The following is a 26,259-nucleotide window of genomic DNA, read 5'->3' as shown; positions in this document are numbered from 1 at the left end:
TTTGTTTCTCTACGGGGGGCTATACCTGGCTTGCATGCGATAAGTTGAACATGTCGAACTTATCGCATCGTATCATATGCAGGAGAGATATCATGAGATAAACTAATTTAGATGTGATGATTTCTGAAATTTATCTCTACCCTTGATGATTTATCATAACGTCTAAACGGCCTCTAAAGTGAGGTCTTGCATCTCTAACTCTCATTAAGATGCCTTAGTTCTAGGTGCAATATAATGTCAAAATATACAAAGTACCTTTGTCGTCTATTCTCTAGTAATATGGTGGGAGACTGTAGTGGATTGACTTGTATTATTGAGAACCTAAAATACACCTAAAGGGGGAAAGTTGGGTTCTCGAACGAGGGGGATATTTTTCACTGAACGTTTAAAGCATGTGTCTATGTCATCGAAAGAGAACCGATCTGTCTTGGAGAAAAGATAATTATATAGTGTTTATTGTTGCAAAAATAGTGCTAATTTCGGTAATAAATTATGATCATAAGTGCAACACATTTTGTAATGCAATATTTAGTTTTCAATCATCTCTATGATTTTGTATCGTAAATTGTAATATGATACCGCTTTAGAAAACAGTTATATATATATTAGTCTGTCTTTTGTGCTAACGTGTCGATGGCCACCCCCCCCCCCATTTCAAACAGTAACTTCAATCACTTATGTTGTGGGTCCATTTAAATGATAACGTTGCATTTTCAGTTAACATTGGGCGCATAAAGAGTGTACAGCCCAAACAGCTTGTCCAATTCAAAAAAATTCTTCACTTTAGATTGAAAACGTCATATTTGCAGACGGTTTCTCTTCTCACATTTTGTTGTGCCTCTGATAATAACAGTTACCTTATGTCAGGGGACTTTTGATACACCCTGTATATAAATAGTGGACCATTTATGTTGATATGTCCTTGTAACTTTTAAACTAATGGACAAAAATCTCTCAAATATTTATGGAATGCAAAAATCGGCAGGTAGCATCGCTTGGCATACTCTGTGATACCACAAGTTAATACAGTTGCCAACGCAATACAGTTGTACTTTTTCAAATGGCACTACATCACATTACATATTTCATTATACATTTCAAATTTGTATATTAAACAAAAACTTATGTTACATTTATTATTCAGTGTTGCCAACTAAAGACGCTGTATCACAAACATTCAAATTTTAGTGGGCAAATTAAATATCTGTTTGAGAAAACAGAATTCAAAAATTCATTTGAATGTATAGGGCCACCGTTAAAAGTCACTGTTATCCATTAATCCGTTAATGGATTGACTCCATTAATGACCTGGTCCAAGATAATTAATTAAGCTATTTATTGTAAAAAGAGATTTTTTAAAAAAATCTAATGCGTTGAAGAGTTATCGCGTAGAAATGAAATCTTTGAGTTTTACATCCCATGGTTATGCCGGCTAGGCTAAAGGAGATGGTGATGATGAGAAATGAATGAAATGATGGAATGAAGAAAGTGAGAGGAAACGGGAGAATCCCGAGAAAACCCACGCACGCGTTGTTTGTCCACCACAAAGTTCACTTAGCGCGAGCTGAGATCGAACCCAGGACTCCATTCGCCAGAGGTGAACGCTCTACCACTGAGCCACCGCGAGCTCCAGTTATCGTGTAGAGTAACGGACCGACGTGAGGGAGAGACCACCTTATAAGTCTCTCTGTGTAATGCTAATAAATATCTAGACATATATATATATATATATATATATATATATATATATATATATATATATAAAGTTAGCAATGGAAGATTGTATGGTCATCCAATTTATGACACTACGCAGAACATAGTGAAGTGAGTTACATTAAGATTAAACGATTTGAGGATAAAGTTGAACCAGAACTCGTTTGAACCATTGTGAGTTTAAAGCAAAGCACGTAAAAATGAGAATATATTTTCCACGCATTTACCTGTTTAGGTGAGTGTTCTGCTCGAAAGTAAGTTTCAGCCTACTTTATTGTAACGTAGCTTGGCGTGGCCACGAAACCGGTAAAGTAAGAATAGGGTGACTAGTTCTTTTCCTCTGTGGGTTCAGAAACGATTGTGACAAACTGAAAATTTAGAAAGAAGGAAAATACTAGAAATTAAGGATACCACATATGCAAGAACTGAGAAATTTGGCTCATTACAGTCACTTGTGTACCTCAATTAATATACCACTGATATAAAAGTCTCCGACTTCATATAACTCGAAGGAGTCAGAATCTTTACAGGGAGAATACTTCACATATCTGCCTATCAAATTATTAATAACCTTAAGAAATTTCTTAGACTCTTCATATCAGATAATACACAGCTGGTTGTGTAATTCGTAACACCAAGAAATACACGTGTATGTGAAATGAAATATTTAAGCCACAGATTCCTTAGAGAGTTATACAGAAAAAAATTACAATGTCAGAATTCTAGAACACTTCTAACCTTGAAAAAACAGTCTCCACGATTACAAAGTTGTTCAAGTAACATTTAAAAAATATAGATTATCTTATCATTTTACTATGAATTTTAATAGGGGTAAAGCTAGTAGCGTTACCAGTCAGAGCTATATTTTTTGTTGTAAAGTTTATGGTTGTGTTCTTCTTCGTCTTCTAAACTGCTCGAAGGATCTCGACCAAACTTTTGCATGGCTATGAGAACGATTTAGCACCCACAAGAAAATCAAGAGTCAAAGAGGATTAACTACCATCAGACAACTTCCGTACAAGCTAATAGATTGAAGGCAAGGGTAAAAACGTATGTAACCACCTACGCACGGAAGTACGTGGTGTTGCATAAGCTGTAGGAGTAATGTTAAATAAATTTCAGTTTTTGTGTTCTTTTTCTTCTCCTTCTTTTTCTGAATAGTTGGGCTATTTCCAACCAAAACTTCCATTTCCATCAGGACAAGGGTAGTGCATAATACAAGATGAAATGAGTCGGTGACAGTGAATATATCTCGAATAGAAACAAATGCAGTTTTTGAGACATTGTTTTGACGACATATTTTCGAGATAACAGTTTCCATTGTTGAAGTTGCATGTTTATGCCCTCTAGGCTAAGAGAGACGGGTGATTAAGGCAAGGGAATGATTATGGAAGAATTCGTGGAATGAGAATGTAGCAGGAGACGGGATTACGCCGAGAAAGCCCACGGGCACAATGTTAAAATGAAATGAAATTTTTCAGTTTTACGTCCAACGGTTATGCCGGCTAGGCTAAAGAAGACGGTGATGATGAGAAATGAATGGAATGGTGGAATGAAGAAAGGGGGAGAAAAGGGAGAACCCCGAGAAAAAACCCACAAGGTGTTTGTCCACCACAAAGTCCACTTGGCGCGAGCTAGGATCAAACCAAGGACCCCATACACCAGAGGTGAACAATCTACCATTGTCCCCGCATTCATTGCTGTCTCACAAGTGCATCATTAGTCAGGAGTACCAGTTGTATCAAGTTTACAAAAATAAATAACCATTCGCAATCAACTGTGATGTTTTGAAAACCTACCTAGTTTAGATTTCAGTTATCCTTATTAAGTTTAAGATATTGACTGAATTTTCAATCATTCAGAAAAAAGAAATCTTAATAGGACTGTAAAAAGTAAGAATTAAACCTGAGGATAATTTACTTACAAAATAATGTTTTCTCTTTTCTTTTCTTTTTTGCAGGGTTTTAACGCCGTTGTATGTTTTTTGCTCATCGCTCCTCATATTTGGGATAAAGAATCTTCAAATCAAACAGGAGAAAACCAAAATAGAACTGGTAAGTACTCGTTCTTTGTATTAACACAAAGATAAAGTAAGTAAAAATTCATATCATATATCCTTTATACACTGGGCAGGGTGTATCGTAGACTCCTACGTTGGGGGCACTGGTGATCCCCTAATTATATCAAACGGTAATGATTTATTCCTCGTTGGGAAGCTTATGGAACGCTAATTCCAACGAGGTAAAATATACAAAGTTCCCGCAAATGTTCATAGAAAAAGGAGAAACAAAAAGTCCTAAAAAACAAAACGAAAAATATAGTAAATGAAATCTTTAAGTTTTACGTCCCACGCTTATGCCGGTTAGGCTAAAGTAGACGGTGATGATGAGTGAAATGGTGGAATAAAGAAAGTGGGAGTAAACGAGAGAACCCACGAGCACGGTGTTTGTCCTCCACAAAGTCCACACGGCGCATGAAAAATATAGAATTTCGCGGTCCCTGGCAACCCTTACTGTCACGATACACTGACAAAATGAAGCTAATGTGTAGGGAATACCCTTGTGACAATAGTATAGAAACGGTAGTCATTGTTGCAATGCAAAGCGAGATAAAAATTCAGGAAAAAAAAATCCTATAAAAACGCCCTGTATAACATTTTCGAAGGGCTGTTGCAGACCTTCACGCTGTTGGCCCTCCCTGGTGACCTCCCTCATTATCACAGAGTCATGATTCATACATCGTTGGAAAGCCTATGGATCATATATTCGTGTTAGTATAGGAAACTATCCAGAAAATAATTGTCAAAAAAAAAAAAAAAAAAAAAAAAAACAGACTTAAAAAAACTTGTCAACTTTGCCCCTCCCTCATATAAGCAAGAAGTACTTTGGCAGGGTATTAGCGTATAGTGACCCATTTCAGTGTTTTACATACCAATTATTATGACTACAGCCCCAAAGGGGAATGCCGCCCCCCAAAAAAAGATTAAAAATACACACGAACTTTACCCTCCCCCTCTCCACCGTGTTACCCCTACATACATAAAATGAACATCGGTGGCAAGCTTCATCCTTCGGGAACAAATTAATACCAAAATTATCTTGCTAGCTTAGTTAGGGATTGAGTTATTAAGGTTTTAAGCCCTGATACAGCAGTTGCGTCCTTCGGCCTTTAAAGAATATTGTAACAATTTTCAATATGTGTCATAAAATTCTTGAACCAAGCTGAAATTCTACATATACCTTAACAATTCTTTTTTTTACAGATGTAATTAAGGGATGAATGTTCCCGAATTTCGGATATAACATTAAGTAAGACATTTTATTCGTTTTTAAATGACTGGGTAAAACAAAATGAGTTGTTATACAGAAAGAAGCTTCGTGTGCTTTCAGAATTACAACTTAATTCTCATTGAGCACAATTTCTCTGGATTACGATAAAAAGAAAAGAAAAATTTTAGAAAGAAAACAATATTAATGTACTTGAAAGAAAGGGCTAAAATGCAGAAAATAATTTTAAAAGGTGTTAAAAGGCAGAAAATAACAATAAAAAAAAAAGAGTTCAAAAGTAGAAAATAGCTAATTCATTTCTGTTATCTATTAAGAAATTGAAAGTCTGCGATGAGCTAAGCAGCTTAATCCCTCATATTAAATTATTTTCGATTAATAATTTTATGAGACATTAATTTGTTTGACTTGGCATAAACTTCAACTGTTCTTAATAGACATAATAATGAATTACTTTCTTTGTTTAAGCATTTTATTATTGTTTTTTCTGCTTTCCAGTGTTTTCTTTTTTAAAGCCGGTTAAAATTGCTTCTTTTTTAAAAGTTTTTATTTTCTGCTTTTTAATGTCTTTTGGAAGCCGGTTGTTTTCTCTTCAATTTGTTTAATTTCTCCACTTTTCATTACTCCAAGAGCTTAGGTATATTAAAGGTAGGACACCAACTTCCTATGCAATGGGTCGGCCTACGAAACATGCGTGGAGATATATACAGGGTGTTTCAAAACAACACCGACAACGTTTGGGATGTGATTTCTGACACCAAGATAAGACAAAAAGTATAGACCAACCTGGGTACACAAATCCTTTCTTTCGGAGTTATAGGCTGCCGGAAACATGAAAAAATGAATTTTAAAGGTCCATGGCTCCAATACTATGGGACCTATCCTAGTCGAGTCAAGATTTCACTTAGGAACTAATACGTGCCCTATCCAAAAATACATCTTTAAGAATCCTGCGGTACTCACGCAACCTTTTTTTATAATGGGAGTTTGGCTAAGGCCATATAATTTGAAGTACTTACCAACTTCTGTAAAAACTTGCAGAAGCACCGCAGGGTTTTGAAACATGAATATTTGGATAGGGCATGTACTAATTCTTAAGTGAAGTCTTGACTCGACTGCGGTAAGTCCTATAGTATTGGAGCTATGGACTTTTTTAAAGTTCATTTTTTCATGTTTTCGGCATCCTATAACTCCGAAAGGAAGCATATGTGCACCCAGGTTGGTCTATACTTTTTGAAACATCCTATATGTTATGTAGGTAGAGTCTAAATAATGTATACGGAATTTCAACCCCTCATTTTTTTAAATACAAAAATGACATTTTTTTAAAACGAAATTCTTGTCTTTTCTCCAAGTTTTTCAATGTTTTCCGTATACAACATGTCCGAAGGTTCTCGGCACATGATGTGGCCACGGAATAAAGGATATTTGTCTTAGCAAACAGAGGCTTGAAACGAGGATCGGTTGTACTCCTTAATTCATAGCAGTCCCGGGAGTAGGTATTAAAGGATACCTCCGTCGCTCATAGGAGCCCCGGGAGAAGATATTAAAGGAAGTCTCCGTAGCCGAAGGCGGCCTCGGAGAAGGGTTTGGTAGGTGAGCGATCAGCACTGGTCTGATAATTTCCTCGTCCTGTCGTCCTCTTTTATAACCATTTTCTTGAAGGGAGGACCCATAGAGGGGTAGTCGGCTTTCTTCGTAGTTTTCCGAATCCTCTTCGTTTCTCCCTGGAGATGTAGTCTTCTTTCGTCGTCTGCCACTGTTTGTTTACATTGTAAATACACGTGTTTATAATGAGAACATGGCTTGCAGCGCGAGTGGGTATATGGATTCTTACAATGTATAAGGGCAAATTAAGAATCTTCTTTTTCTAAAGCCTGTTAAAAAGGAATCCTACGAGTCACACTCATTTCTTGACCATAAAAATGTTTAATTTTCTATTTTTTGTTGTAACAGAAATTTTGTTCACACTTCTGGTATCTATGAAGTTTCATACCCTTCGTGGTGGGTCGTACTGTAGAGTGGGAAAGATAGAGAAACAATGGGATGCAGTATTAAACTATTACAAATATGTATATTATTGATCTTATGGACTTCTACTTTATTAAAATTGCTGAAGAGGATAAGAGTCGACAAATAGACTTCGACGTTGAGCTTAGCGAACGTTGAAAGATGTTTAGAAATATTTTTGCTTTGCTGTAGAGAGAGACAGAGTCACAAACAGATAGAGCTGAGTTGATTTTAGTTATGCGTCCCTTTCAGCAGCGAGACTATATGAAACGTGGGCCTACTGTTTAACGTGAGCTCCCGCCAGGAATCGAACCCGGGTCTTTCACGCCAAAGGCGCGTACGCTAACCGCATAGCCACGAAGGAGCTTCACCCCGACGAAATTAAAACACCGCTAATTTTACAGTAATTATGTGATATCTTCCAATAGATAAAAGATAATCGAAATGTGGAACAAGAGCGCCCCTAGACAATATCATTTTACATGAGATATCGTTATCACGACCCACTTATCTGCTTTCGATTTCTGGCCATTTTGAAAATCGGCATTTATTTTCGCTTTTCTAAACGGCTGGAAACGGAAAGCCACTAGGTGACTTGTGATAACGGTACCTCACACAAAATAATATTGTCTAGGGCGCTCTTGTTCCAAATTTCAATTATCTTTTATCTATTTGAAGATATCACATACTTACTGTAAAATTAGCGGTATTTTAATTTCGCCGGGATGAAGACTCTTAAATATAAGAGGAAACTTTCAAATATTGAAAATAAACAGGAATTAAGGTAAATGTTAGATATTTCTACATCTGGTAAAACTAAAATTATATATTTTATGAGCATTTATTTCTTACAGTTTAATTATATTCAGTTTCAATCACACGGAAATTTATGCATTTTCTAAAAGAAATAAAAAGTTAGAAGCGTTTTGATTTATTTTCCAAAATCCCAGTTTCTTTCTTAATCCTCTTACCTAAAAGGAGAACTGTAAGTAATCCCCTGATTTTTTTCCTTCTCTCTCTCTCTCCCGGACCAGCATAACTTTAAGGTTTCCCAGAGAACTGAACACGGGCCGAAATCCACTAGGCTACGGATCCATAATTAAAGCTGAACGTATATTGTTACATTTATTATAGTGTATTCTTCGAGCGCTCTATTTCTTCGAATCAATATATATATATATATATATATATATATATATATATATATATATATATATATATATATATATATATATATATATATATATATATATATATATATATATACAAAAGGCAACATTGTTATAATTCGTTCCTTGTTCTATTCAAAGAAAAACACCTGTTCTATTTATTTCTTCAGTGTAATTGCCTCTGGTCCGCTATCACCTCCTACCACACGTGTGGAACAGGAGCCCGATTTCAGACTTCGGTTGAGGGGGGCAAGAGCACCACTGATATAAGATTCACGTCTTGTGCTAGTATATTAGGAGATAATCGATTAAAGTATATGTATTCCTCAAACTCTTGGAAGGGGGCAATTGCTCCCTCCTTCCCCCCCTAAAAACGCTCTAGGTGTGGATAGAGATGAGGGTCGGGTAAATACCCAGTGGGTAGGTAAATAAAAATGGGTATTTACCCGGGTATTTACCCCTTTGGTATTTACCTACCCCAAAAATGGGTATTTTCCGAAAGTTCAATTATTTTGAAGTTTTAAGAATTGTTAACCATACCGGAGACTTTTTTTTTTTTTAAATATTTTCGGGTCTGTTGAGCGTGTTTTCTCATTCATTCACTATAAATATGTAAAACAATAACCAATTGACCCCGTTCATGTGCGGTGCGGGTGTGCAGGCAATTTTGACCATGGCCCACCCGCGATACAATTTTGGATATTATATGTTATTCTAGGATAAAACGACATCTAAAACCTATTTTTTTAAAATATTTTTCTCGTAGAACTTCATAGGTAAAGAGGAGATCAAATTATTGAATCGAGTGTTTTGAAAGAAGGAAACGGTAAGAATGAGCTGTTACAACTTTCAAACGAAGCCCTCGTATACACCTATACATGCATCTAAGTTTGAACAACACCGATCAAGCCAATCTTGAGAAATAATTAACTTTTCCGAGTTTACGTCATTGCTCACGAGCAAATCAGAGTCAGAGTTGAAACATGAGAAATTAATGTCTCCTGGGGGTACCTACATTACCACCCTCTTGTCGTCTCAAGATTGATCTCGGGCTATTTTACTATACTTATCCCCCTATGCCCTTTCTTCACCAAAGTGTGAACGACTTTTAAACTTGGATTAGTTTCGCCAAGATTTAAACAATTAAGAAATCGTAGTATGACTTCAAGCTTTAGATTGTCCAAACATAGAAATCTTATATAAACCCTCTTTGTTAAATCTTTGGGAGACAGCTCCAGTTTTAAATGTAAAGTCTGCGATATGCCGCCGATTTTCAAAATCCCTATCAAGTTATTGTGTATTTTCATTTCAGAATAGATGTTTTGAGGCTCCTTCAATCCAACAATTTTTCCCGAAATGTGCAATTTTGAAATTTTAAAATTCTCAGAAATGTTTCACAGACAACTCAGACAACCGTCATACAAATAAAAGATAAACGAAAGCTGGATCATGTTTCTAAAGCATTACATATCAGAGGCTACAACTAATTGAATAAAGACGACCAAAATTATCAAAATCTTTCCGAGTCGAACATTATGGAGGTTCAAGTTAATCATGAAAAGATGGTATCTTATGGCCACTAGTTTCCAACTTTAAAGAACATTTGGAGTAATTTTAATGAAAGGACAAGGTGAGATTGATATAGTAGATATAGTCGCATTTATTATACGAAAAAAATACATCAATTTCCATCAAATATAGAGGCTTTTCTTGACTTTTTATGGCTTCTTAGGTTCAACGTTACTATTTCGTATTTTTGATAGAATCTTAATATTGTTTCTTAAAACAAATGCCGACGTATGGAACCTTAATGAAGTCTTACAGGAAGCGTTGAAGGAAAGCATTGCCAAAGCGATCTTCGTTAGTGGGTGTCCCCTGTCACTTGTTGATTACCCTTTGTGGATTGAATTTTTTAAAAATAAAATTCGTTCTTCGTATTCTCTCCCATCAAGATATCGCCAGGCTACGAGTTATTGGGATGCTCAACACAATGACAAGCAAGGGGAAGTTAAAATGAAGTTAGAGGAATCAAGAAACCTATATTTACAGTGTGACGGTTGGAGTAACTTAAGGAATGAATCTTTCAGTTATTTCGTAATTTTAAAGCCTGAACCTGTTTTTGTTGATTTCGCGTTGTCGAAAGAAAATAAACACGACGCATATTACTTGTCTGAAGAGATTATGAATGTTCTGTAAAAATAAATGGTATTCCTTATTTTATGGATAAGATTCAATGGCATATTTAGTAAATAATTTAATCAACCAGTTTATTAAAATTCATTACCTTGATTATTCTGCAACTTTCGTGATCGGTAAATGTGTAATTTTTTAAAAATTTCTAAGTATTTTCAAGGTTATTAGTTACTAAAGGCGAGTTTTTTTTTTTTTTTTTTTTTTTTTTGCGTGACCATACCAAAAATAACATTATTTTGCGTGAAGAAAGTAACGAGCCGTATCTAATATCAATTCAGTTTTTTTAATTATTAAAAAGGTTGTTTTCATCATTACTATTCAAAAATTTTTAAGGTACTGTTAACAACATATATATACAGATAGTGATCAGAAAAATGGAAACACCTGAACGAAATTGCAACTTACCAGATTAATATGGTGTCGGACCACCTTTCGCCTTTAGAACAGCCTTGGTGCGACGTGGGATGGAGGCATAGAAGTGGTGAATGGTAGCAAGTGGAATTTTACACCATTCTTCGTGCAGGGCATCGGCCAGTTCTGTGAGAGAGGATGGAGGTGGAAATCGTCGCCGGAGTCGGGTTTCCAAGACGGACCACAGATGTTCAATTATGTTGAGATCTGGGGATCGGGGGGGCCAGGGGAGGTGTTGAACTTCATCCCGATGTTCCTCAAACCACGCTGCAACAATGCCAGCTGTGTGAATGGGTGCATTATCATCCTGGACGATAGCGTCATTGTCCGGGAACAACATCCGGACCATAGGATGCAAGTGGTCTCCTAAAATTGCGACATAATCGTGGGCAGTGATTCGTCCGCTAAGTGTAACCACAGGACCCAATGAAAACCATGATATGGCGGCCCACAGTATCACCGAGCCGCCGCCATGTTTCACAGTTGGGCGGAGACACTGCAGATTATAAGTTTCTTTGGGCGTTCTCCACACATAAACACGGTCCGTGGTTGGGAATAGGGTGAAGGATGACTCATCCGACCATATCACACGTTTCCAGTCCTCAACGGTCCAAGTTGCATGGTCGCGGCACCATTTACGGCGTGCGAAAGCGTTATGGTCCCTGATGAGCGGTTTGGCCCGTGCAACATGACCCCGTAAGTTCATGTCATGTAATTCGCGGCGGACCGTGATTGTAGAAACAAGGTGGGGGAGGTGCTGATTGAGTTCCTCCGTCACTTGCTGCGCAGTGGCACGACGGTTCTGCGTGACAATGCGCTTTCATACCCGGCGTAACCTGTCACTCATGATTTTCTTCCGCCCACTGTTCCGCTTCCCCGATGTGGTTTTCCCGTGTGTTGTGTAGGCCGTTATCACCTTCTACACTGTCCCACGCGACACACCTAACACAGTAGCCACTGCCGTCACACTCACTCCACATAACCGCGCACCAACAATTAGCCCTCTTTGAAAATCTGAGAGGTCTCCCATTTTACACTACCTCCGTCTGCTGCAGCCACTGGACACTGCTGTTCCACTGCGCCTGAAGTAGTATGGAGACCGACCTAACACACCACCACCAGCGGTCCGGCGCTGCGGGCGCCACGACACCACTGCCAACCCATACTCTGACGTGTTGCCAACTACAGGTTTTTCCATTTTTCTGATCACCATCTGTATAATAAACTTGTTGCAAACTTTAGATCTTTAAAATAGGAAAGCAATTATTAATAATTCATTTTCCACCATTAATAAATTTGTCAAACCAAGCGAAAACGTATTTTTTTAGTAATAGAGATCCTGCTGTTACTTAAATAACAGCATCAGTGATTAGTGTGTTCATCGGAGATTTGAAAACTGGAGAATGTATTGTAAGATAAAAGAAGATCAGCCACATTGAGGAAAATGGAGAAAGTTTCATGAGAGGCGAACCTAAGGAAGAACTTAAATTCCGTGTCATTAATACCAGGAGCTGCAGGCAGGCAGAATACTTAATAATAGTGTATGACTGGTTTGGTGATAACTGACTTCACTTTCTTTAGTCATCGTTACGTTCTGTCATCAATTTTAAATTTTCGTGTTGGTTTGATCCACTACCAAATTCTACCGCGCAGTTGATTGGACGCATCAGGGGCACACCAAGGTAAGAATTCACAAGGTAGAATGGATAATTATTTTCCGCCAAGAGTAATAGAAGGAAATTTAGTGTAAGTAGAAATAAAATTATGATGAGTAGGTAGGAAATACGACTGTATTACTTAATAAATATTAAATGCATTCTTTAGTTACTAGAAAAAAAAATGATTAATTAGGTGGATATTTAGTGCTCCTGTTGCAGGTGATACAAATGACCATTATATTTTTCACTGACAACGATAAAATCTATTTATTGCTAATTAAAACATAAAATACCCACTAAAATACCCATTTTGGGTAAATACCCGGGTATTTACCCAGGGTATTTACCCGCTGAAATAAATACCCAGGTATTTTACATCCCTAGGTGTGGAAGACATCGTACACTTCCAACACGCCAATCTTTGTCAATGTTGCGCATGGATTGACATATGGCACGGATGATGGGCTTCTCTTCTGTCGTATGTTTCCCGTGAAGTGTTTTCTTTACGTTATCAAAAAGGTCGTCACGAAGAGTCTGAAAACATTGTTGTGCACTGCACCCACGTGCCATTTCAATCTTGGTCCATGCACTTTGTTCGTCTTTCTGAAACGTACTGTTATATGGCGCCTCCATTATCCTCATTTTCTTTACGGCACTGTTGCTTTTGACTGAATTAACACAGCCGTTACCAGACGCCACAGTTCATCGCCTCAGACTCCCTTATCAGCTACGGGACTCCTGTAGTGGTGACGGTACTCTGACGTGAGAACGGTGTTGTCACTACTTTTTATTCGACATGTATAATAATTTACTTCATGTTTAGCGCCCTCTCAAGGAAACAACGCGTTTTTATATTTGCTTTGTCTTTTCGTTGCGGTATCTGCAAATGTCCTACATCTCCACAAAGAAAAGAATTATTGACAAACTATGGATTTTCGAATCAAGACTCTTTGATTTACCCCATAATATTTAATATTGTTATCTTTCTGTTAGAAGAGGCGCAAGAAACCTATTTTTGTGAAATAAACGAAATGAAATCTCTAAGTTTAACGTCCCACGATTCTGCCCTTGAGGCTAAGGGAGACGATGGTCAATATAAATGATTGATGATGGAAGAATTGGGGAATGAGAATGAAGGAGGAAACGGGAGTATCCCTAGAAAACCCAGAGACACGATATTGTCCATCACAAACTTACTTCACCGGAGACCGAACCAGGGACCCAACGCACCAGAGGTAACCGCTCTGCCACTGAGTCATCATGCCTCCGGACAGTATCACCAATAGGCACGGTGACTCAGTGGTAGAGCTGTCACGTCCGGCACAATGGGTCTCTGGTTCATTCCCAAGTTTTGGTGGACAACATCGTGCCCGGCTTTATACTTGGTTCTTTTATCCTTCAACATGTTCATTCCACCAACTTCTCATTATCATTATCTTCCATTAATCATGCATCTCTTATAACCAACATGCATAAAAGTGGGACATTAAACTGAAGACTCCATTCCACTCCATGTATTTCAGTAATGAAAAGAAGTATCGATAAACGATTTTCAGAGCTCCACCCTTTGTTTGCTTAGCCATTTTCAATCTTATAACTTGTCGATCACTGGCGTTGCTAGATGTTATAGTGGCTCCGATTGCATCTCCAGAAGGAAAGAGCTATTCATAAGCTATCTCCAGATTCAAAATCAATGTCGTTTTCAGTGTCATGACCTGTCTGCCAATTGCGTTGTCAGAAATTAATTTCAGTGAGAACCTCGATGAATAACTGTTCAAAGATGACCACACTAATAGAAAATTATCAGTGCTAGTGTTGATCACCTCACCTACAATAGCTTCGCCCGAGGCCGCCATGGGCTAAGGAGACTTCGTCTAATACCTACTCTTAGGTTGCCATGAGCTAAGGAGTATAATCATTTAAAAACATCTCTGAGGCTACTGTGAGCGAAGGAGATATTTGTTAATACCTACTCCTGGAGCTGACATAAGATACTAGCATAACCCTTTAAAACTATCTCCTAAGTCTGCTATGAACGAAGCAGATATCTGTAAATACTAAATTTTCGGGGCTCCCATAAGCTACGGAGTTTGAGCGATCCCATCTGGAGCCGCTGTGAGCAAAAACAAATATCCTTCTTCCAAGGCTACATCGTGAGCCGAGAGGTTCTTATTTCTCATGCTGGAAACAACCAAATAGACTTGAAGAAAGATTTTTAGAAATTGTAAAAACTTTTAAAAAAGACATTCTTTTTGTAAAAAAAAAAAAGTTAAGGGTTCAATTCCCGAGTACGTTATTTTAGACTCTACCAACCAGAACATTGCAATATAGTCTCCTGAATTCCATATGAAGGAAAATATATCCAACGTGAAATGAAACACAAAACTTCGTTGTTGGCAAAAGAACGTAATATTTGTATCTATAATGAAGCATCATAATTAGTTTATCGGTCAATTTCCACGTATTAGCTATTGTTTTTGTTTCAAAGGAAGAGAATATAATTGTAGGCGGAAGCATATTATCATACATTATATCTATAATGGAAAAATCAAATTCTATTGAAATGTAGCAATACATGTATGTACAAACCTCTTGTTTTCCACTCATTTTAACAATTAAAAAAAAAAAAAAACGATATTGACTATCTTTTTTTATTCATCCATCTCCAAACTACAATGAATTAATTGTTTTTTTGGTTAATGAGTTTTTCAATTATTGAGCCAAGCCAGTGGATAGCCATCAAGCTATCTTAGCTTGGCAGTTTGTCGCTACCCATAATATTGCAAATTTTATTAATTAACATATTAAGTAATACCTTCGACAAAGTGGACACTTTCAAATATCTAGGATCAACATTAACAAACCAAAACCACTTGCACGAAAAATTAAATGTCTACTAAAACCAAGGAATTCGTGTTATTATTTAATCCATTTTTTTAAATCTTCGCAAATTCTGTCGAAGAGTTCGTTGATTTGAGTTCATTTTGAGTTTAACGTCCCTTTCAGCAGCGAGGCTATATGAGACAGGACCTACTGATTAACGTGGAATCCGAATCAGTTGAGCTCCCGTCGAGAATCGAACCCGAGTCTCCCACGCGAAAGACGCGTACGCGAACCGTTTAGCTACGAAGAAGTTCATCGAAGAATTTGAAACTTAAAATATATAAAACAATAATTATGCCTGTTGTGCTGTATGGTTGCGAAGCGTGATCGCTTACTCTGAAAGCAAACTGAAAGTACTTGAAAATAAAATCCTGAGACAAATATTCGAACTCAAAAGTCCAAATTTTCAGGTTTTTTCAGACTCTTTATAATACTAATTCCCTAAGTTTTAGATCTCAAGCACTGTTTTTAGTGTTAAATGATATTCATGTATATATAAAAAAAACTATAAATTGATAAAGTAAACTTAATAGTATGAATATATTAAGAGCATTTATCAATTTGTAATAGTATACGTCATTACACAACATACTCCAATAATAAATGCAGTTTGAATGTTGTTATATCACACAATTCATGGACCTCTCGTGACGTAGTAGGATTCTGATAACTTTTAGATTAAAATTTAGAAAAAAAGTTAGGGTATAAATTTTGTATGTAAGTTTGCATAACGGAACGAAGAAAATTTCGAGACGGGATGAGACATTCTACAGAATTTACGAGACAAGGCGAGAAAACCTTATTTCTCATTTGCTGTTCAACACACATCAAGACAGTTTCACTTTTCTTATATATAAATTTGTATGGAAATGATCCCACACATCTTTCTTATAGTTATACAGTCCTTAACAATTTCTTGATTCGTACAGTGTATATCAAAGTTGTCACGGAATTCATAATCGACTTTAAGCATTCTACAAGATAGAAATACTGAAAAGTTAGATCAGGAGGCTATGGTGACTTTTGGACCTTCGATGATGACACCACTGGAGCTCAATCCAATATTGTGTCAATTCCTAACCTAGAAAAGCTTCGAATGCAGGCACAATCAGGAGGTGGGTTCATTATGTTGAAAAGAATAGGGCATGTTCGTTCTTCCTTCAGTATAAAGGGCAGAACATCATTGGGTAACATCTGGATATAAGTTGATAAATTGGCAGATCGGTATGTGAAAATAAAGCCGAAAAGATTTTTCATACTTCGCAACCACAACGTTTCATGACAGTTCTTCAGTGCCAATGTGCTAACATTTCTTCACAGAACTGGATTCTTGTCTATCGATAGGCATTGTAGAATACCGTTTCAGAATATCCTGAGTACACTACTTTGAAACGATTCTAGCTTTTGGAGGAAATGGTTGACCTATTTCAATGGGTTCCTGGCATTTACGGGTCACTGTGTCACCTTGGTCACCATTTTTGTCCAAGTCACCAAGTCATCTGGGTCTAGATAATGCTTCTCAGAACCAGACTGACGCGGTGATACGGACAGATCCAATATCCCGAAAGCAGGCGAAATATCATCTATAGGTGAAATATCAGAGTATTATTGCACAATTTTGTAGTGGGTGAATATATACTCGAGCTACTAGAGCTTAAGTGTTAACGTGTTTGATTCCAGATCTGACATTTCTTACCCAAAGCATAATCTCTTGTTTATTTCAAATATAATTTCATGAAATAAATACATTTTCATGAAATAAATAAATAAATAAATTTTGAGTTTTACGTCCCGCGGTTATGCCGGCTAGGCTAAAGGAGACGGTGATGATGAGTGTCTATTCGTTTGTTCATACCGAAAATTAATGATGTGGCTTTTGAACATAGACTATACAAAAATATTTAATAAAACATTGTTTGAGCTTAGCGTTATATCTTATATTCTACACGACAAATTTTACAAACTCAGTCTATTAAACTTTGACGTTCCGTCGTAGGAAAATACGTATAACTTTTCTTTTTTATACCATGATTCTCACTCGTTTATACCATGATTCATCTTGTAATTATCTTTAACTGCAATGCTTTGTCATATATATATACACGCTGTCATAAGAGTAGAACGATTATGTTGTTAGCGGAGAACACTTCCATCGACACAAAGAGAATTAGCTGCAAAACTTTCTGTTCGAGTAGCGTTTATATTATTAAATAGTACAGACAGGATCCATTTCATTCAATAAAAGAGTGAAATGTGTAAGGAAGAACAAAACATCACCTCATAATAGCCGAAGGAAAAGTAAACTGAATCCAACTCTTACAACAGAGGATTTGATTTGGGAGTTCAGTTCAAAGGGAGTGAATTTGGATCTGGTCCAATATACACCACATTCTTATTTCAGCTGGAAGGAAAGTCAGAAGACCACAGAAATAATACTTCTGACAGGTAAAATGCATAAGAACTGTTCGATTGGGCCTGATTCCATCAAAAGTGAACAACAGAGGATTGGAAAAGGATGTATTCTCTAATGAAACCCACTTTGAAGTCAATGGGCAAAGTCTTCAGTATGTGCACCGAACAACCAACGAAGCAATAACATCAAAACATTCGGGCCAGACAGTGAAACGTTCTAAAAAGAAGCCCTTTTGGGAATGTTTCACCCATGGAGAACCTGGATTAGTACCAGTTGATGGAATGGTGAACGGGAACAAATGCATCAACATTCTGAAGAGGACGGTTATTCGTGTACTACAGAAGTTTTTCCAAATAGCGGTGGGCATTCGAGAAAGATTTGTTTTCTTGACACAGTTCGAAAAATGTAAGGAAATTCATGCGTGAACCAGATAGTATTAAGCTATTGAGAATTTGTGGGCTATTCGGAAAAGATTGACATTACTGAAGTGTTGCACACGGCAAGCCATGTTTGAACCTCTTGTCAGCGTGTGGTTTCATATTAATGAACTTAAACGTATGTAATCGAATCTTATGGTATCTATGCCAAATCGTCTAATTGAACTAATGCATTGAACTAATCGAGTAAACAGAAAATAGGGCATATTAACTATTGAAAATGATTAATTTCATGTAACAAATGTATCAAATGGAAAATAGTAACATTGTGACTGAAACATAATATCCGATTAATTCGCACAGAACTGTATTCAATCCAACTATACCAAAACTTCAGGCGTGTAGCGCACATCCAGTTACTTTGAATATTCTATACAAACTATGACACTGTTAACAGTGCCATAAGAAACCAGTGCAAAATTTTACTTCTTAAATAAACCTCGTATGGAAAAGTTCCAAGAAACCTTCTCTTCGCAAATATACGTATGGTCATTTGGAGCAATACCGACACCCTAAGGACATTAACGCTACTACAAGATTGTAATGAATTATTAAAGAAATGAATTATAGCCCATGATTAAGTATATTATTTCAGCTAGTTGACAGACACAATACATGTTACACAAAAGCAATGTGTGGCTGTGGAGGCACAATTGAAATGAACGATGAAGAAGTGTCGATGTTCCCCAACTCTATGGGGAAGACCGACAGGCTGTTGGGTTAATACCGACATCAACATTAAAACCTTACGTACTATGTTTGTGTCACTAATAAATTCACAACGCATATTACTGTTCGTAAAGTAGTTCATAAGCTTTTAACAAATACGGGAATCTATAAGTTTAGGAATGTAGAATACCTTTATTTACAGCTCCGGAAAATATTTTTAAAATGTCACTGAGTTACAAATGAGGGAAAGAATAATCACAAAATTTGTTCACTTCCGAGAAATATATGAAACAAGAATTTATTTTTAAAAATAATGTACTAAATGTGAGCTAAGGCAGAGAGCAGAAAAATTCTGTTTTTCATGATAAAGCATTTATTAATTTATGTAAATCATACGAGTGGTTACCAAAAGTGTGGTTATAGATTAAAATATTAGTGTTAGCTTCATATACAGGAAAGAGCAAACATTGCACTCATATTTGTCTGAGATTTCACATTGTTGCCACACAAAGAAGGGATCGTCTGGATGAAGAACACAGTCCTCGTTAAACCGATGAAAATATTTTGTACATTGAACTCAATCAGCGGAATTGTTTCTGCTGTAAACTAACCTCGGCAGATAGCACAATAATTTTCTTTTTCAGTTTTCTCATTATTGTTACTGCGTTATCCAACATTTTTATGTCTGTACACTCTTTTATGTGTCACTACTTTTTGATTTGTCTATCTTACTATTTTTTTGTGCAGATATTAAAAGTTTGGCACTATTTTGTTTCGCTTTATAGTACCACATCTCATTTTCTTGGATGAACCCATACGTGTCGAATATAATTAACTTTTCTTCTATTACGTGCTCATCTTTTTCAGTAAATGTTGTATGTTCATCAAAATGTTTCTTGCAGTTAACTTTCAATATCCTGTCACGTAATGTATCCGAGGGACTTGAAAAGCTCTTGAAGCAGTAGCAAGTAGCATTGCATTCTTTACGGACTCTATGGCTACTGACATTTTGTTCAAATTCCAGGAGTATCTCATGCAATGGAAAAAGGATGCAGATATTTTATTTTCTATATGTTAATAGTAATGTAGTATTTTTGATATATAGTTATTAAAAATCACAACGAAAGGGAGAAGAAAACCTCTGTCGAAAGTGTCCCAAATGTGAGTGTCGAAAGTACCCCGAATGTATATGTTGCACTTAACTATAGTTTTTTACAACAGAAACACAGCACACTAATGAATCAACTACATGTGATTGTAGAAATTCAGCTGTATGTTGTCCACCATGAGTGCTGAACAATACAACTTTTACTTCTAAACAAGAGCTTAACAAAATACAGTGAAATTTTACAGTGACCTTTCACTTCTCACATCTCACACCTTACCTCATAAACTTAGACATTTCTGGTCAAATTATTCTACTTATTTTTATACTTTTACAGATATACATTCCATACACCCCACAGTTTCACTTAGTACTGATTACGCTAGGGTGACCAAATCTTCAACTAGAGAAAACAGGACATTTTTTTACGTTTGTATAGATTACTCCCCTAAATATATATTTTTGCCTCTCCGTTCTCTCTCCCTCTTTGTCTCTCTCTCTCTCTCTCTCTCTCTCTCTCTCTCTCTCTGTATCTCTGACAAAAAAAGGGCAAATTTACACTTTTTCATTTTAAAACCTATTGATAAGGTTGTGGAATTAATTAAATAACAAGTAACTATCAGCAACTAACAAAAAATGAAATCCTGAAAACAGTACTAAAATATATATATAAAACATTCATCAATATCTGTCAATCAACAAAATCTGTCAGTGGCAGAATTTATAACAAACTACTCTGAGCATCGGATTCCAACAGCTAGTTTTCTTTTTACTTTCACTTTTATACTTCTATACCTTTGTTTCCCTTTCGTAAATGACAGTATGTTACATCTTAGTCAAATCATGGAAACACTGTACTGTACTGGTGACAGCACCTCAGTCATCCACTGCCCGAAACAGAGAGTAAAAACAGTTTGTTTTTCATAAGACTATCAACCCCTTGCACTGTCGTCTGCGAAGTGGGAGTCTTGGAGGGGGAGGCCTAGGAGGGAAAACAGTGCAGCCACCACATACAATATCGCAAACGTCGTAATGACGTTGTTCAATAATTAAACATATTCCAATATAATCACATAGCTTATAAATAATAATATACCCTATTAGTATTTTCTAAGCTATGTGATAAGAAAATAATAATATAAATTAAGAAATTTTAGATTGGAAAGCTTTCTTGTATTTAATGTACGTCGGGAAAATTTTTCGGGACACCGGGAATGGTAGTGAAAAAACGGGACAATCCCGTTTTTACGGGACGGTTGGTCACCCTAGATTACGCCTATATTTGTTTGCGTGTGAGTGCTCGTGATTGCGATGGAAATTTCCCTGAACTCCTTCACTTCTCCTTATTTAGTGAAGAAGAAAGAAAAGTTCCCCCCACAGTACATTCCAATGGACAAGATCATAGTTAAATTTTAGCTGTTGCATCAGTTGGTTGCGTTGTGATTAAAACTGGGATTTTCCCTTTGGAGGAGAAACACAAGGAGACGGGTGAAAGAAACGACTTAGTCAAACTTCAGAGGGAAGACGGTTAACAAGATGCAAATGGAGTTGTAAGAAAAATATACAGTAGAACTTCTCACATTCGCCCTCGGCTGGTCCGCCGCTCCGGTTGATCCGACTGTGCTCGAGCCGAACTTGTCCCAACTTGTCGGTGACTCACACGACTCATTGTTGTTTACTGCCGTCGCTGCATTTTTGTTTACTTGCTGTTACCGCATATCCGCTTTACTGCTCCGTCATCTCTTGTATCGTTTCTTTCGTTATGTGTGCTTTCTGTACTGTATTGTGCAGTTTGTAGTGCTTATTGTTCGTTTGTTTCTACTGTAGAGAATAATACAGTCATTTTTGAGTTCAGAGATAATTTATTTTACTGTAAATCCGTATTTTTTCTGTATTTTCTGATAATCTGACCTTGTTTGCGTTCCGACCATATCCCCAGTCCCAAAGGTGACGGATTACTGGTGTTCTACTGAAGTTAATCCTTATCGTCAACGCAAAAACAAGTTCAATAACAGTTTTTGACAACATGCACTACGTAGAAAAAGGAAGATAACTAACTAAAACAGAAGACCAACGAAAAAGTGTGGCGTGAAGCTAAAAACGCTTTGTTATAGTCCGCGTCACCCTAATTGGCGTGCGGCATCAGCCAATAAGCTCGCATTGTGCTGTTTCTAAACCTTCAGGGAGGAATCTAATCATTCATATTTGATTTTGTTCGTATTTGTGGACAATTATGAATGATTAGATTCCTCCCTGAAGAAATGTCGCTGAAGAAATTCCAGTGATTCGTGACAACCACGATGGGGACCGCGCGATTTGGGGCCTATAAAAATCATTATTCCAATAATTAGTCTATATATATAAAGGAGTTAATCGTAATATGTATGCATTATATTGATATGTAAAATATTTTTTTGTGTGTGTGTGCTATAAAAATAAATTTTGTAATTGAGTTATTTCTTTTGGAATTTTATAGGATAACCATATACATGTAGATTTTAATTTATAACGTAAGCAATTTTATTTCAATATTTATCAATCTTCAAACTACACATACTATATGTAAATGATTTGAGGTAAATCTACGTAATATTTTGGTCGCTTCCGTCCTGGTATGTGATGTAATTTTGAAAATATCACATGGCGGGTACGGGTAGAGAAAAACTGAGCTAACTGACAAAGACGAAAAGAAGTACAAGACTCTTACGATGCTTTTCCGAACGTTTATGAGACAATAATTGAAGTAAAATGAAGAAACGGGACAACTTTTTCAAACCTGTCCAACTAATTAAAGGTTTGGATAAGCTTCGGCACATGGCATCGAGATGAAACACCATTTCTTACCGACCGGCTACTCTAACAAAATTATTTCACCTGAGATCCTCCCCGTTGGTCTAGTGTCTTGTGCATGTTTCTTTGCTGCATGTGATCCCGAGATCGATTCCCGGTGAGAGAAGCACAAAAGATTTTCAAAATGATTCCCTTCCATTAAGCATCCATCTCCTTTAGCCTAAAAGACACAAGCGTGGGACGTTGAACTAAAAAATCCTTTTCCTTCACGTGATGTATACATAACACGGCTACTTACACGAATTATTAAAAGGTAACTTTTTTCGACTATCTCTAAAACTACGCATGAGGATTTATATTTACACACACATGTTGTTCAGCTTAATGAGATCTATCAATTGTCATTTGTCTGACCTTTAGGCAAAACTATTGAAGATAATGAGGCCTTTCAGAAACATACAGGGTGTTTCAAAACAACTCCGACAACGTTTGGGAGGTGATTCCTGATACCAAGATAAGACAGAAAGTATAGACCAACCTGGGTGCACAAATGCTTCCTTTTTCGGAGTTATAAGCTGTCGAAAACATGAAAAAAAATGAAATTTAAAGGTCCATAGCTCCAAAATTATGGGACCTACCGTAGTCGGGTCAAGACTTCCTTAGGAACTAATATGTACGCTATTTAAAAAAATGCATGTTTCAGAATCCTAAGGTATTCACGCAACAATTTTTGGATAGGGAGTTTGGCTACGGGCATTTAATTTGAAGTACTCACCAACTACCTCTATAAAATTTGTTACGGAAGTACCGCAGAATTCTGAAACTTGGATATTTGGATAGGACACATACTAGTTCTTAACTGAAGTCTTGACCCGACTACGATATGTCCCATAGTTTTGGAGCTATGGACTTTTTCTTTCTTTCTTTCTTTTTTTTTTTTTTTTTTTTTTTTTTGTTGTTGTTGTTATTTTCGACAACCTATAACTCCAAAAGGAAGCGTTTGTGCATCCAGATTGGTCTATACTTTTTGTCTTATCTTGATGTGAGGAATCACCTTCCAAACGTTGTCAGTGTTGTTTTGAAACACCCTGTATATGTCCAGCTGTCCTTTGTCAATGACAAATTGTCCGCACTAAAGACTGCAGCTATCTTCATGTTGCCATGCAACCACCCCATGCAGAACGTAAGCACCATATATATACGGAAACGAGCAAAGGGAGAAACCTAGCAGTAGGGGTCCCATCAGTGATTATTTCAGAAGATTTTCTCCCAGGGTGGATTTCTATATACTGGGGTGGTTGAAAAGTAGTATTACGGAATTACTGGGAATTCACATCGAGCACGATATAAGGTCCCGGGAGGTTTCGTTGCACTGGGAGAATTTTTCCAGGTTACCAGCTGAAACTATCACTGGGCCCCATTACTTCCATCATAGGAACAGACAAAGCACAAAACACTGTTCCTGTACATAGGTTGTATTTTATTTGTTGTATTTTGGAAAGGTACAGTCTTGCTCATAAAATTTTGGCCACCTATCTTTCTTCAAAAGGGCAGGGGCACGATGGCTCAGTGGTAGAGGCAGTTCTTATCTCTGGTGCATGGGATCCCCTGTTCGATCCCCTGCCAAGTAAATTTGTGGTGGACAACCTTGTGTCCGTGGGTTTTCTTTTCCCTTTCTCTCAGAAATACATTCTACCAATTCTTCCATCATCATGCACTTGCTATAATCATCGTTCCCCTGAGCCTAATGGGCATAATCGTCATTCATTAAAATTTTATTTCATTTAAATAAAAAGAGCATCATATCATGATAATAGGTGAGAAATTAAAAATCAACATCTATTTGATTTCATTGCGAATGTTCGTTAGAATACAGAGCTTTTAAAAGAGAGGCGTATGCCCAGTTTTTTTTTAACATGACTGTACGAGGGTCACTACAAAAGTTTTGAGATACGCATTGTTGTGCCACAGTATTTGAACTCCAACAATTGCGTTCGGTAGTGGTATCCAGAGCGAAGAAGCGAAACAAGTTTCAACTCGCCTCGCTTATCGGCGTGGCCGTATGGCCTTTACTTGTTTGTTGATGTGAGCAGTATTCGGCTGTCTAGAATGGAGCTCGAAAGGGAACATTTTCGGGCAATGATTCTTTACGATTTCAAAAGTGGTTTGAACGAGACAAAAAGCCTTGACCGTTTGCAAGTGGCATTTCGGGACCTTGCTCCTTCCCATGCTACAATTTTTCGGTGGTTTGGTGAATTAAGAAGACGACGGACATCGCTTAAAGATGAAGAGAGAGCTGGACGTCCGACAACAGGTGTGTCAGATGAAAACATTGCCGCTGTGGAACAAATGATTCGAGAAAATCCTCGAACAACTTTGAAGGACAATGAATCTACAGTGAACATTGGATCGCCAGCAGTAACAAAAATTCTTCATGATCATCTTCGGCTCAGAAAGGTCTCATCTCGTTGGGTAATGGTGAATACTTTGAGAAAATGTAAGTGTTAAATTGATTTTAAGGATGTAAGTTATTTCACATCTCAAAACTTTCGTAGTGACCCTCGTACATCTAGTTTTTCTTTAATTTTTTTTGGGGGGGTTGCCAAGAGAGTGGGGCCCTAAACTCTAGATTGTTTAGCCTGTACATAAATCCGGCACTGAATATAGAATACCAATTCTATTGGAAGTGTAAATGCTTTCTTTTTAACTAATGAATAATACTTTTGGATCGTAGTTCAACTGCTTCGAAACAGGAACAAAATCACCTGTCATTGTCACACGTTTCCCTCAGATACAGTTTTGTTTCTGTTTATGTATATGAATTGTTTACTACTACAAAGGAACACACTCTGACATGTGTCAAAGCTTTCCTTTTTAATAATTTCCTCTGTTTCATATGTGGCTTTGTGGGTGGAGCAGCAACTCTGGTCTCTGTTGTGGTAACAATTGATTCGGAGAAACTAGAGATTGCGTTGGAGTAAAATACTGTATAGAAACTTTGTTTTCTTTGTTCTTCTTGTCATGTTATAATACAATGTTCATGTTAAGAATGTTGAGTATAGTAGCCGAGTCAATAACATGTTCAGTCGGCAAGTCTATAATAGCCTCGCTCAAAACATTACTAGTTGAAAACATTTGATAGAAAATTTCCAGTACGTGACCTTCCATAGTATGAGGGTTATTTTATAAATAAATAATCTATACTGATTTTTGTTTACTTGCATGTTTGGCTTTTTCGCAGTATGTCTTTACAAGTCTTGAATATTGTCTTCCTGCTTCTCAATGACCAAATTCTAACGTACAAGAAGCTTCAGAATTCCCTCCAACACGCCATTTCTGTTCAGCTGTCGAATGGTTCTGGCAACGTTGACAGAAAGCTCTTCTTGAGGTAGAAAACGACGTCGACACATAGGTTGTTTCAATTTTGGGAATTGGTTTAAGTATGATGGACTCATGTCCGGATTGTATGGATCATGAGGTGAATACCTTCCAGCCGTATTCTCGTAGATTTTGACTTTTGACTT

General features: G+C 37.0%; 1 protein-coding gene across 1 annotated transcript in view; it reads left to right on the top strand.

The window, feature by feature from the left end:
- Positions 1-26,259, top strand: part of LOC145663799 (uncharacterized) — a 197,741-nt gene that overhangs the window by 129,629 nt on the left and 41,853 nt on the right. Inside the window, exon 3 of the mRNA XM_081729887.1 lies at positions 3,674-3,767. Coding sequence (XP_081586013.1) covers positions 3,674-3,767 — 94 coding nt within the window. The remainder of the gene's footprint in view (positions 1-3,673; positions 3,768-26,259) is intronic.

The sequence above is a fragment of the Thermobia domestica genome, chromosome 11, assembly GCF_964235325.1.
Source record: "Thermobia domestica chromosome 11, izTheDome1.hap1.1, whole genome shotgun sequence".
Lineage (NCBI taxonomy): Eukaryota > Metazoa > Arthropoda > Insecta > Zygentoma > Lepismatidae > Thermobia > Thermobia domestica.
The sequence above is the reverse complement of the archived record's forward strand: the minus strand, read 5'-3'. Positions and strand labels throughout refer to the sequence as shown.